The 13,190-nt window shown below is 37.1% G+C and overlaps 1 protein-coding gene across 3 annotated transcripts in view; it reads right to left on the reverse strand.

Moving 5' to 3' along the window:
- Nucleotides 1-13,190, reverse strand: part of TRAPPC8 (trafficking protein particle complex subunit 8) — a 141,183-nt gene that overhangs the window by 20,348 nt on the left and 107,645 nt on the right. For all 3 annotated transcript variants that reach the window (XM_043978484.1, XM_043978485.1, XM_043978486.1), the window contains one exon: nt 3,508-3,604. In XM_043978484.1, the coding sequence (XP_043834419.1) occupies nt 3,508-3,604 (97 nt within the window). The remainder of the gene's footprint in view (nt 1-3,507; nt 3,605-13,190) is intronic.

Genomic DNA, 13,190 nt, shown 5'->3' on the forward strand with positions numbered 1-13,190 from the left:
GGAAGGAATTTAATATTGAAGAATTAAAAGTCTAACAACCAAACTTTTGAAATAAGTTAGTAGTTACAGTAGAGGGACATACAGAATAAGGGTTACAGGAAAAGAATCCTTTTATAGGAACAATAAACTCTGAGATGAAAGGGTGACAAAATAATCTATTTCAATTTTTCATATTAGGCAATAAAGGTTATTTACACAGATAATGTGGGAATTCAGACACCATTCTTCTCTAAGCAATCTTGCCTGTTCAATGTAATTCAACAAACATTCATTAATTACTCATTGCATGCACAGTACTATAAGCAAGGTGATAATGGGACAAAATTAAGACACTATCCATATGAGTCTCACAAAACTGACAAGTCTATTAGGAGACAGATAAGCAGCTATAACAGGAAATACTACATAAGTGCTTAACAGCAAAAAACCAAAATGCTATGTAAAGTTACATTAGGAGACAGGTCATTATTATGGTTTGGAGAGGTTAACAAAGTAAAAAAATAATGGGTAGAAATCCAAGATATTACAAAGAATTGTAAACTATGAGCAAAGGCAGAGGCAGGAAAACACAGGATGTGTTCAGCATATAAAAAATAGTTCATACATTCTGACTAGTGACTAAGTACCTGGAAGGGAATAGCATGAAATAAATAAGGTGGGTGGCACCAGACTGTGGAAAAGTTTGAAGGCTAGGTAAAAGAACCTGTAACGATTGGAATGACGCCACCTGCTGGAGACTTACTGTAGAAGAGTTCCGCCCATGAAGTGAAGGTCTTTGAGGGCAAGACCAGGAGTCTTTTCTTTGGCATCAGGAAGTGACGCGGGCTAGTGGGAGGAGGAAGGAAGAGACTGGCACTCGGTCTCACTCTCTTTCCTGGGGACTATGGCAGAGAAGGGAGCTAGAAACCTGCTCTCCCTTTAATAGATAGATGAATCTAGGCCTTTTTCTCTCTCTTTACCAAATTCTTATTCTCCTTAATAAATGCTTAAAAGTCTAACTCTTGCTAAAGCTTATAATTTATTGGCAACCACTCATTAGATATTTTAGACGGTTTAGCTAGAATTTTAGCCCTTAACAAACCTAAACTTTATTCAGCAAGTAACATGGCACTAATAAAGATTTTTAAGCAGAGGAATAATATGAAAAGATCTGGTCATAAAGAAGAATGTTTCATATTGCATATACTATTCCAATAATCCAGGTAGGTATAATAAGGACCTATACTAGAGTATTAGCAGTGGAAAGAGAAGGGAATGGATGGAAGACCTATTATGGAGGTGAAACTGATGCCTTAGTAACTGATAGATTTGAGAAGTGAGGGAGAAATACAAGTCAAAGGAAACGTCAAGGCTTTGAGAATGGAACGCCAGGTGAATAGTGGAACTCCTGACAAAGCTGATGAGGTAAGAGACAGGCTTTGGGTAAAAGATAAATAAGTTCAATTTTATACTTATTTTAAGTTAAGTTTCTAGTAAAACACCAAGGCAGTGACAGTCTATGATGAGCTGGAAATGCAAGTATAGAATTCAGAAGAGAGAGCCAGATTAGAGAGAAAGATTGTGTACTCTCTTGCTGATTAATTAGCTGAGAATGAAATTAAATGAGACATTATAAGGGGGGAGGGGGGGAAAGAGTCCATGCATGGCTAAACCACTGAAGATGTAGAAGTCATCTTAAAGTGTCAGAAAGAGAATGAGGAATTAATGAAAAAAAAAAGAAAGAAAGGGTTAGGGAGATTGGAAGAGATTCAGAAACACTATTATTTCAAAAGCCAAAGGAGAAAAGTGTATTAGTAGGCAACAGAACACATTCTCAAACGATTGAATGTGTACTCAAAAGTTCCAACTTGAATACTTCACCTTCTCTACTTTAACCCTGAACTTTCTTCCTAACTTGAGTGGAAGGCAGTGTCCTCCCAGGCACCTGGGTTCAAACCTAACATTTTTGACTTTTTTTTCCTCCTCCACTTTTCCCTCAAACTAAAGGCTAAGTACTATCATTTCCATCTCTATCTTTTATACTTATTCCATTTTCTTGACTCACATAGTCACCAGTCTAGTTCAGACTCTTTTCACTGCTGAGCTGAACTACTGTTATAGTCTCCTAATTGGTCCCCTAACCACCAGTCTTCATTTCGACTTACCTATCCTTCAAACAGCTGCCAAAATGATCCAATTTTTTTTTTCCTGTCATTCTCCACTTTGTAAAACTCCATTAGTTTTCTATTGCCTGTAGGATAAACTATTAACTCAGCCAGGCACTTAAGGTTCTCCACAATTTTTTTGTGTGCGGGTTTTTTGGTGGGGCAATGATGGTTAAGTGACTTGCCCAAGGTCACACAGCTAGTAAGTGTCAAGTGTCTGAAGCTATATTTGAACTCAGGTCCTCCTGAACCCAGGGTCAGTGCTCTATCCACTGCACCACCTAGCTGCCCCAAGGCTCTCCACAATTTAGCTGTAACCTACCAAATGTAGGCTCATTTCTTACTACCTCACCTCACAAATTCTACATTCCAATCTAAATAGTTGTACCCTCACATCCACAGATTTGTATAAATCCTGAAAATCTTCCTCATTCCTGAATTATATTCCAATCTCATCTCTAGGAGTCAAAATTTTCTTCCTGCAAGGCTCAGCTCAAATTCCACCCTCATTAGGAAGCATTCCCCTGATTTTTGTGGACACCCCACTCTCACAGCTAAAATATTCTCTCCCTTAATTTTTCCTAGTACACTTTGCCTGATGACTTTTCCTTTGTCCCAATCACATGCTATCTGTATTTCACTTACTTGTACATATATTATGCATACTTCCCCACCCCCCAGGCCACAGTCCTAGAGAATGGGGACCAGGCCATTTTTCATCTTCCAATGCCCAGCACGTAGCCATGATAAGCATTGCATATAACAGGCATTTAATGAATGGTTGCTGAATTTGTTACACTAAAGAACATAGGACTAAAAAAAGAGGGTCTGGTGTTTGAACTCTGGCACCAAGTAACTTTGTCTGAGGCTCCTTGCATCCATTGCTAACAAAGAGAATACAATAGCTGATTTGTGTTATATTTCTTGGTAGTAGTTAGCCTGTCCTGTATTCCTGGAAAGAGACATGCATTACAGAAAAAAAACTTGTCTCTAACCACTTCCCACCCCAACCCCACTCGGGCCTCAGGCTCAGAGGAAAGGGTTTACCCCATTTTCCACAGTCAAAATCAATATCAAGCTCCAGTTAGAGCAGTATACGAAGGAATCAGGAAGGCAATGAGAAGGTAGGACATAAAGTAAAAGGAAAGCTAGAAGTTAGAGAAATGAGGAAAATAGAAAAAATATGTGGAAAGTAAGAGAGAATCTAGACAAAGGGCTAGGGGATAGGGGCATTTGCAGTCATATATTTCCCATAAGAATATGATTTAATCCTTTATTAAATGATTGATTCTTATGATTCTAGAAAAAAAAAGAATCAGGCAATATAAATGATATATCATAAAGGAAAAAAAAAATCACAAACCTTTGTTTTCAGAGAGATTGACAGATTTCTGTAACTTCCAATGCTTGCTATTACTTGAAACTTGCACTATATGAAATTCCTTAACACCTGCTTCACTCTGTCAAAAAAAGAGAGAAAGAGAGAGAGAGAGAGGGGAAGATGCAGTCATTCAAAATCAGGGTATCAAATTGTAGTATTTTGTTCTGAACAAAAATATTGAGATACTGGTTGATGACTAGATGACGCTTCTTGCCAAGACCAATCAACAGTACTTTTACACTTAAGTCTATCCATTTTGGTAGATTGATGCTGTAATAATAACTTCCTCTTTCTAATATTCACTCTCTCCCTATCTACTGGCTCCATTCCAGCTACCTACAAACCTACCTATATCACCCCCTCCTTAAAACAAATTAATTTGATCTTATCATCCCTTCCAGCTATAATCATTTCTCATCTCCCTTTCATAGCCAAATTCCTAGAAAAGCTGTTTATATTCCCTGTCCCCACTTCTCCAACACTTATTTCTGAGCTCCTTACAATATGGCTTCCTACCTTATCACTCAACTGAAACTGCATTCTTCAAAGTTACCAATGACCTCTTGATTACCAAATCCAATAGCTTTTTCTCAGTCCTCATCCTTCTCAATCTCTCTAACATTTAACACTATTAACAGCCTTCTCCTCTTCCTAGATATTCTTAACATTCTGGGTTTCCATGAACCACCCTCTGCTGGTTATCCTACCTTTCTAGGTTCACCGGATTAAATTATCAGCTCTAATGCACAGGACTCCTATATAAATATATCCAGCCAAGGTTCTTTTCCTGAGCATCTGTCCAACATCATCAACTCTGTGTTGAATATTTTAAACTGAATGTCCAATAGGTATCTTCAACTCAACGTGTCCAAAACACATTCCTGAAAACTACCCTTCTTCCCTATTTCTGGTAAGGAGACTAGTACCTTTCTAATCACCCAGGTTCAAAACTCTGAAGCCATCCTGGGCTCTTTATTCTTCTTCATCCCCCATATTAAATGAGTAGTCACATGCTTTCTTCTGCCCTGCATTCTATCAAGGAGTATAATATATATGCAGATAAGTAGACACAAAGTAACTTTTCTGTCTGGGAGGATCAGAAAAAAACATGTGTAGGAAGGAGCCATGGAACTGGTCTTTGAAGGAAACTAGAGATTCTAAGAGGCAAAGATGAAGTGGGGATGTGGGAAACCAGTCTATGCAAAGGCAGGGAGGTGGGAGATATAATGTCGTATATGTGGGTCAGGGAAGGGAATAAGCACGAATTGTTTCCTATGGATCAAACACATGTGCTAAATACTTTACAAAAACCCTTTCCAACAACTAAAAATAGGTGCTATTATTGTCACTATTTTAGAGGTGAGGAAATTGAGGCAGATAGAAATTAAGGCACTTGCTATGGGTAACACAGCTATTAAGTGCTTTGAGGCCGGATGTGAACTCAGATCTTCCTGACTCCAGGCCCAAGGCTCTATTCCATGTACTTCCTAGCTTCCTATGTGGAACAGGTAGTAGGCCACTTTGATCTGAATGTAGAGTGCATAAAGTGAAGTAACATGAAACAAAACTAGAAAGGTAGAGGGCTTTAAACACCAGGCTAAAGATTTTCTATTTTATCCCAGAGGCAGTGGGGTACTACTACTAAAGAGAGATGAATGAAAAAGTGACATGTTTAGAGCTATCTTTCAGGAATATCAATATGGCAAATGTGTGACACCTGGTTTGGCTATAGGGGAGAAAATAGTAACAGGGAAACCAATTACAAGTCTATTAAACTAGTCCAGGCAAAAGGTAAATAGGACTATACTGTGTAAATGGAGAAGGGGATCTATTTAAGAGATATTGCAGAAGTAGAATAAGACTTGACAACCAACTGGATAAGAAGGAGAGATGGTCAAAGAACTAAGAATTACACTAAGGTGAACTTAGATGAATGGGAAAAAAGAATAGCCATGCCCTCAATAAAGCTCATAGCCTGGAGGAAGTGGCTTTTCAGGGAATATAATGAATTCCATTTTGGCCATACAATGTTTAGATGCTAAAAATACATCCCAGTGGAGATGTTCAGCATTCAGCAGTTGGTGATGTAAGTAAGAATGGAGAGCTCATGAGAAAAATTAGGCTGGACTTCTACCAGAGATATCAACTGAGCCCATGGGAGATGATGAGATCAACAAAAGATAAGAGAGAAGAGAACCATTATTGTTACCAAATGAGATAATACTTGTAGAGCACTTAACAGTTCCTGGTACACAACAGGCACTATATAAATTATTTCCTTATTCTCTTCCCTCACCCTTCCCCCCAATAACAGAAGTGCCTAATCCAAGCTTAGATAAGAGACGGATGATGTTCTGCCAAAGTTAACTGAGATGTGGCCAAACAAGTAAGAAGGGGGACAAAGTGAGAACAGTGTCAGGGAAGCCAAGGGATAGGAGATCATTCGGTAGAAAGAGATGGTCCATGATGTCAAAAGCTCTTGAAGATAAAAGAAAAAGGAAGACTGAGAAAAGACCATTGCATTTAGTTAAGAGCACACTACTGTTGAAAAACAAAGGCTCACACACACACACACACACACACACACACACACAATTTATTAACTTTATATTTATGCTGTATGCATTTTAATTGCCTTTCTCCTCCACTAGAATATAAGCTCTCTGAGAGTAAGGATTTTTTCAGTCAGTCAATTTTGATTTATTAAGCATTTACTATGTGAGGAATACAAAGAAAGGCAGAAAACAAACCATCCCTTCCCTCAAGAAGCTCTCAGGTTTTTCCCAGTGGCTGGTGCTTTCTACTCTGAGATTATTTCTCATCTACTCTTTTATAAAGCACTTTTATGTATTTCATTATTTATATGTTGTCTTCCTTATCAGAACAAGAACTTCTTGCAGATTTGCCTTTCTTCATATCCCTAGTGTTTACACAAAGTATGTGTTTTAAAAATCCTAATTTAATCAACTTCACTTGAGAGAAGAAAAGGTCTGGAATAGTGTTATAAAGAATGTGATGAGAAAGCCTTTGATATTTGGTGCCTTCACTTCCTCTCTTTTCACTCTCTTCTAAACACCCTTCAACCTAGCTTCTAACTATTTTGTTCATTTATTTATTGGAGTATCCCTTATATAACTTCTAAATATGTGTGAAGTATTGCCTCACTTATTCTTTCCTTGGCAGCTATACTTAATTAGCTTTCTTGTGTTTGGGGAAAATTAACAAATTAGACAGTCTACTCACACCTAGGATTTTAATCGTATCTTTTTCTTCATAAATATCTCAAATACATTGAACTAGTTGAGTATTCTTTTTTTCACTGATGATTAAACTCAGGTTTGCCAGGTTCATCAGCTGTGGTTGCAACTTGATTTCCTTTGATCTTAAGAATATCATATCATTTCCCTTCTATGATTTCTCATCTATACTTCTCATTTTATAGTCAAGGAAAAATCTTGTGTTATTCAAATGTATTTTTCTTTATAATTGAATATCTTGGTGCCAACCATTTGTAGAATATATTATTTGACATTATGTTATTAAATTTAGCCATCATGTATCTTGGTGTTTAAAATATAAGCTTTCATTTTTTTATTATTGTTAATTATTAATTTTTATTATATTATATGTGTGTACTCTCCTGTGTTTTGTTGTTGTCTTGTATTGAGAAGTTCCAGGCAATTTTATTATTTCCTGCATTATTATTCTCAGGTTTTTTTATTGTCACATTCTTCTGGGAAACTTATGATGGTTACAATATGTGAGTATTGTATCCAATTATTGAATATATATTACTTACAAATACATGATTACATTGAATTATAAAGTAAAAATTCCAGATGCTAAATCTATAAAAGCTTTCATTTAAATGAAGCATGCTATATGAGATAATTCATATTGATGAGGATTTCTATAAATGTAATTAATGTATTTTATTCCTCATCAGAGACTTCATGTTGGAGATTAACTGTGAAGATGTAATAATAAAGGAAAATTCACAAAACTTTTCTTTTTAAAATTTTTTTTGGAGTTGATATTCTTTATGTACCTAATTCTTATCTTATTAGCTGCATTTAGGTGGCATTCAAATTGTACTATTCTAAGTAATGGGAGAAATTAAATTAAAGTTATCCTTGACCTAATATATCTTAGAAGTAGGGTCTGGGCAAGTCCATGCATATATGGAGGATAAGGGAGGAAAGTAGATGTGAAACATTCATCAAAAACTAATACATGAAATTTTTTTTTGGTTTATTTTTCTTGAGGTTTTTTTTGTCTGTTTGCTTTAACAACCTAATATGGGATGTTCTGCATGACTACACATGTATAACTTATATTGAATAGCTTGCCTTCCTAAAGGGAGTGGGGGGTGGGGGGGGGGGAGGAAGAGAATTTGGAGCACAAAGTTTTAAAAATGGATGTTAAAAATTGTTTTTACATGTAATTGGGGAAAAATAAAATTCTAAATAAATGAAAAAAAAATTAAAAACACCCAAAGCCTCAGATTTTATTTAGAACCAAATTTTCTAGTCACATTTTGTTTTCATGCAACTACAAGAACAATTTCTTAGGCCAAATAGTCCCAAGAACTTTTGAAAAACCAACTAAATGAAGCAGCTTTAACACACTCTCGAGATTAACAGAGACATTTATTTCTGGTTAAATTGTAGCATAAATTGCTACAGACCAAGACAGAACTGTTATCTCAAGGATGTTTTGTAGTATCAATAGAACAGGACACAGCACATAATTTCATGAATCTTCTGATGTGTGACATTAGCAATTTCAAACTTTAAACAAATGGTCTTATTCTCCTTGCTACAACTTTAAGAATAAACAGTTTTAGCTTCTATTCAATTTCTTCCCATCTCTAAATCCATATAAACAATGAAGTCTAACTAAAGTCTGAGGCTTACTCCATGTGCTTCCACACTGCAATCTTAGATAAGTTTTGGAGGAGTGGAAGAAATAAATTGCAAATTGCAAAAGGCTTAAAAATGAGTGGCAAATAAGGATGTAGATGATGCTGTGATACTGGCTATGAAAGGAAGAAATGTAATAAAATAGAACTTAATGGATGACAGGGTCAAGGAAAAGTTTTTTAAGATTGTTTGCATGAGATGGGGAAGAAGTGGTCAGTCAAGACGCTTGCCCTCAGACTTCACCAAAAAATACTGACGCCACTCACCATGACTCCTCCTTAGCCTCTTCTCCTTATCTGACAACACACAGAAATCTGGAGAGGAAATCCTCCTCTCCAGGCTCATATGAAAAGGTGGCACTTCTTGCCAGGGCCAACTTCTCCACGTGCATTCCTCAGCAGATTGTCTCTAGTATCATACCCACTCTTTGGCTCTAAGCTCTCCTAACCTACTGGCACCTTACCTACTGCCTATAAACATGTCCATGACTATCTGATCCTTTAAAAATCCTCACTGGTCCTATCATTCCTGATGGCAGTTATCCCATGTTTCTCCTCTCCGTCATGGCTAAACTCCCTGAGAAAGCCTTTGATATTTGGTGCCTTCACTTCCTCTCTTTTCACTCTCTTCTAAACACCCTTCAACCTAGCTTCTAACTTCATCATTCAACTAAAACTGTTCCATCCAAAGTTATGAATGAGCCAAACATAATGGCCTCTTCTCAGTCTTCATTCTTTCTTGACTTCTCTGCCACCTTTGACCCTGCTAACCCCTTCCTCCTGCTCTGTTTTCAGATTATTCCTCTTTTCTGGTTCTCTTCCAATTCTGACTGTTCTTAATGAGTCTCTTTTGCTCATCTTTTATCCAGTCACAACTGTGTGTGTGTGTGTGTGTGTGTGTGTGTGTGTGTGTCTGTCTGTCTGTCTGTCAGTCTGTCTGTCTGTCTGTCTGTCTCTCTCTCTCTCTCTCACACACACACACACACACACACCAGCCCCCAAGGCTCTGTCCTGGACCTTCTCTTTTCTCTCTGTATTATCTCACTTGATTTCAGCAATTTCCATATGTTCAATTATTACCTCTATGTAGATGATTTCCAGTTCTTATACATCCAGTCCTAGTCTTTCTTCTGAGCTACAGTCCTGTATCACCAACTGTAGTTGGGATATCTTGAAATAAATGTCTCATAATCAGCTCAAACTTGAAATGTCCAAAACAGCACTCATTATCTCTTCTCATTCCCCAAACCTCTCCTCCCATGGATTTCTTCTCACTGTAGAGGACACCCACCAAACTCCCAACTCTGGTGTCATCTTCAACCTTATCCACTCTGCACATCCAAATCAGTTGCCAAATCTTGTTTCAATCTTCACAACATCTCATATATTTTTCCTTTTTCATCACTTCTGTAGCCACCAGTCCAGTTCAGGTCCTCACCACCTTCTCATCTGGACTATTATAAAACCCTTGTTCCTGCCTTGTCTCTTCTCACTCCAATCCATTGTCCACTCAGTTACCAATGTGATTTTTCTAAAGCTTAGGTCTGACCATGTCACTCAATCAGTTCCAATGGTTCACTGTTGCCTCCAGAATCAAATATAAAGTCCTTGGTTTGGCATTTAAAGCCCTTTATATCCTGGCTCCTTCCTACATTTCCAATCTTCCATTTTATTCCTCTCCTTTCACTCCAGTACAAAGCAACAATGGTCTAACTGCTTTTCCTCAAACACAGTATTTCATATGCTTCCTCATGGTCCTCTACATTGGCTAAGAACAATAACAACAACAATAACAAAGCTAACATTTACATATTACCTACTATGTGCCAGGTACTATGCTATAAACTTTATAGATATCAATCTACTTGATCCTCACAACAACCCTGTGAAGTAGATGCTATTAGTATCTCCATTTTGCAGATAAGGAAACTGACCCAGGAACACACCACTAAAAAGTGGGTAGGATTTGAACTCAGGTCTTTGTGATTCTGTGTCTACTATTCTATTGTAACGATTGGAATGACGCCACCTGCTGGAGACTTACTGTAGAAGAGTTCCGCCCATGAAGTGAAGGTCTTTGAGGGCAAGACCAGGAGTCTTTTCTTTGGCATCAGGAAGTGACGCTGGCTAGTGGGAGGAGGAAGGAAGAGACTAGCACTCGGTCTCACTCGCTTTCCTGAGGACGCTGGTGGAGAGGGGAGCTAGAAATGTGCTCTCCCTTTAATAGATAGATGAATGTAGGCCTTTCTCTCTCTTCACCAAATTCTTATTCTCCTTAATAAATGCTTAAAAGTCTAACTCTTGCTAAAGCTTATAATTTATTGGCGACCACTCATTAGATATTTTAGACAGACTAGCTAGAATTTTAGCCCTTAACACTATCAACTGTGCCACTGAGGTCTTCTCCACCAAATGCCAGTTATGCTCACTCTTATAATCTCTACTTCTTAGTATCTATCTTCTTTCAAGGCTCAAATCTCAACTTCTTCAGGTTTTTCCCAGTGGCTGGTGCTTTCTGCTCTGAGATTACTTCTCATCTACTCTTTTATAAAGCACTTTTATGTATTTCATTATTTATATGTTGTCTTCCTTATCAGAACAAGAACTTCTTGCAGATTTGCCTTTCTTCATATCCCTAGTGTTTACACAAAGTATGTGTTTTAAAAATCCTAATTTAATCAACTTCACTTGAGAGAAGAAAAGGTCTGGAATAGTGTTATAAAGAATGTGATGATCAATCAGGGAGAAATAAAAGGAGCTCTGTGCAGAATTGGGGACCCAGATGAGAATTTATAATCAATGTGTTGTGAGTCTTGTCAATATGATTTAGTTACTTTCTCCAGGACAAAAGTAGAAGTGGAGGAGGATGACTGAGACAAACTAGAATTCATATTTTGATAAAGCATGAGTGAGAATGGGAGAAGTGGGCAAATAACTAAAACAAATTGTTCAATATGTGATTAAGACTGGGGGGGGGCAGCTAGGTGGTGTAGTGGATAGAGCACTGGCCCTGGAGTCAGGAGTACCTGAGTTCAAATCTGGCCTCAGACACTTGACACTTACTAGCTGTGTGACCCTGGGCAAGTCACTTAACCCCAATTGCCTCACCAAAAAAAAAAAAAAAAAAAAAAAGACTGTGAGGGTAGAAAAGCAAAACCAGAGAAGAGTAGGAAGAACAGGAAAAGGTAATGGAACTAGCAATCATGGGGAGGCATGAACAGGTTTAAAAAGGCATCAGCATAGGTGTTCATCAATTGGAGAATGACTGAACAAACTGTGGCACATGAATGTAACAGAATATTACTGGACCATAAGAAATGATGACCAACAGCTTCAGAAAACTATAGAAAGATTTATATGAATTGATGCAGAGTTAAATGAGCAGAACTAGGAGAAAAATTTATATTACAACAACAGTAAGCAGAAGAAAAACAATCTTGAAAGACCTTAGAACTCTGATGAAGTCAGCAGACAATAATAACTCTTTTAAAAATGGGAAGGCAGCTAGGTGGTGCAGTGGATAAAGCACTGACCTTGGATTCAAGAGAATCTGAGTTCAAATCTGACCTCAGACACTTGACACTTATTAGCTGTGTGACCCTGGGCAAGTCACTTAACCCTCATTGCCCCACAAAAAAAGAAATCCATTATTATTAAAAAATAAAGGGAAGACTTGAATAATTGAAAAAATATTAATACTTCATGACTGAGCTATGATGATACTACTTAATACCAATGATTTATTTTATAGAATTATGCAAAATAACAAAATTCATCTGAAGGAAAAAAAGGTCAAAAATCTTAAAGGAACTAATAGTGAAAAAAAGGTAAATATGAAAAGGACAAAAAGCCATTCTTGAAGAGATAGGTGCTCAAAAGAGAAGAAAAATAGTTCTTGAATTACAAACTATTAAGAATCATTATATAAAATAATGCTCCAAAACAGTAATAATGAGAGAAATGCAAATCAAAACAACTCTTGAGGATTAACTTCATACATAGCAGATTAGCAAAGATGACAAAAGACAGGCATAGTCAATGTTGGAGAGACTGTTTAAGGGCACGCTAACATGCTCTTGATAGAGATGTAAATTGGTTTGACCATTCTGGAATGATTCAAATAAAGTGACTCAAATGTCCTGACATTTTGATCCAGAGATCGTACTGCTAGACATATATCACAGGGAGGTCAATGACAGAAACAAAGACCCCTTATATAACCAAAATATTTATAACAGCATTTGTTGTTTTTTTTTTTTTGGTAGCATCAGAGAACTGGAAACAAGTTGCTGTCAACTGAGGAATGGCTCAATAAGTTGTGGTATATGAATTTAATGGAATATTATTATGCTGTAAGAAATAATAACATAATGAAAACAGATGAGCATGGAACATTCAGAACTAATGACAGGCTCAAAAGGAAGACAAGGGAGAAAGAGATATGCAAAAGCACCTCCCCCCTTCCTTCTTTGCAAAGCAGAAGACTCTACATGTGGAACACTGCAAATAATGTCAGACTTTTTCAATGCAGACCTATTAGTTTTGCTGAATTGGTTTTTTTTCTTCTTTGCTATAAGGGAGAGCTCTTTAGAAAGGGTGAGAAGATGAGATACATTGAGAAATGTAGGTGCTATCAACAAAATTATTTTTTAAAAAGAAGCCAATCCTTATCCCACCTAGAAGGCTCTCCACAAAACAAGTGATCTACAGACCACCCTTTATAAATTACTGACCTAGTTATACT

The sequence above is a fragment of the Dromiciops gliroides genome, chromosome 1 (genome assembly GCF_019393635.1).
Source record: "Dromiciops gliroides isolate mDroGli1 chromosome 1, mDroGli1.pri, whole genome shotgun sequence".
NCBI lineage: Eukaryota > Metazoa > Chordata > Mammalia > Microbiotheria > Microbiotheriidae > Dromiciops > Dromiciops gliroides.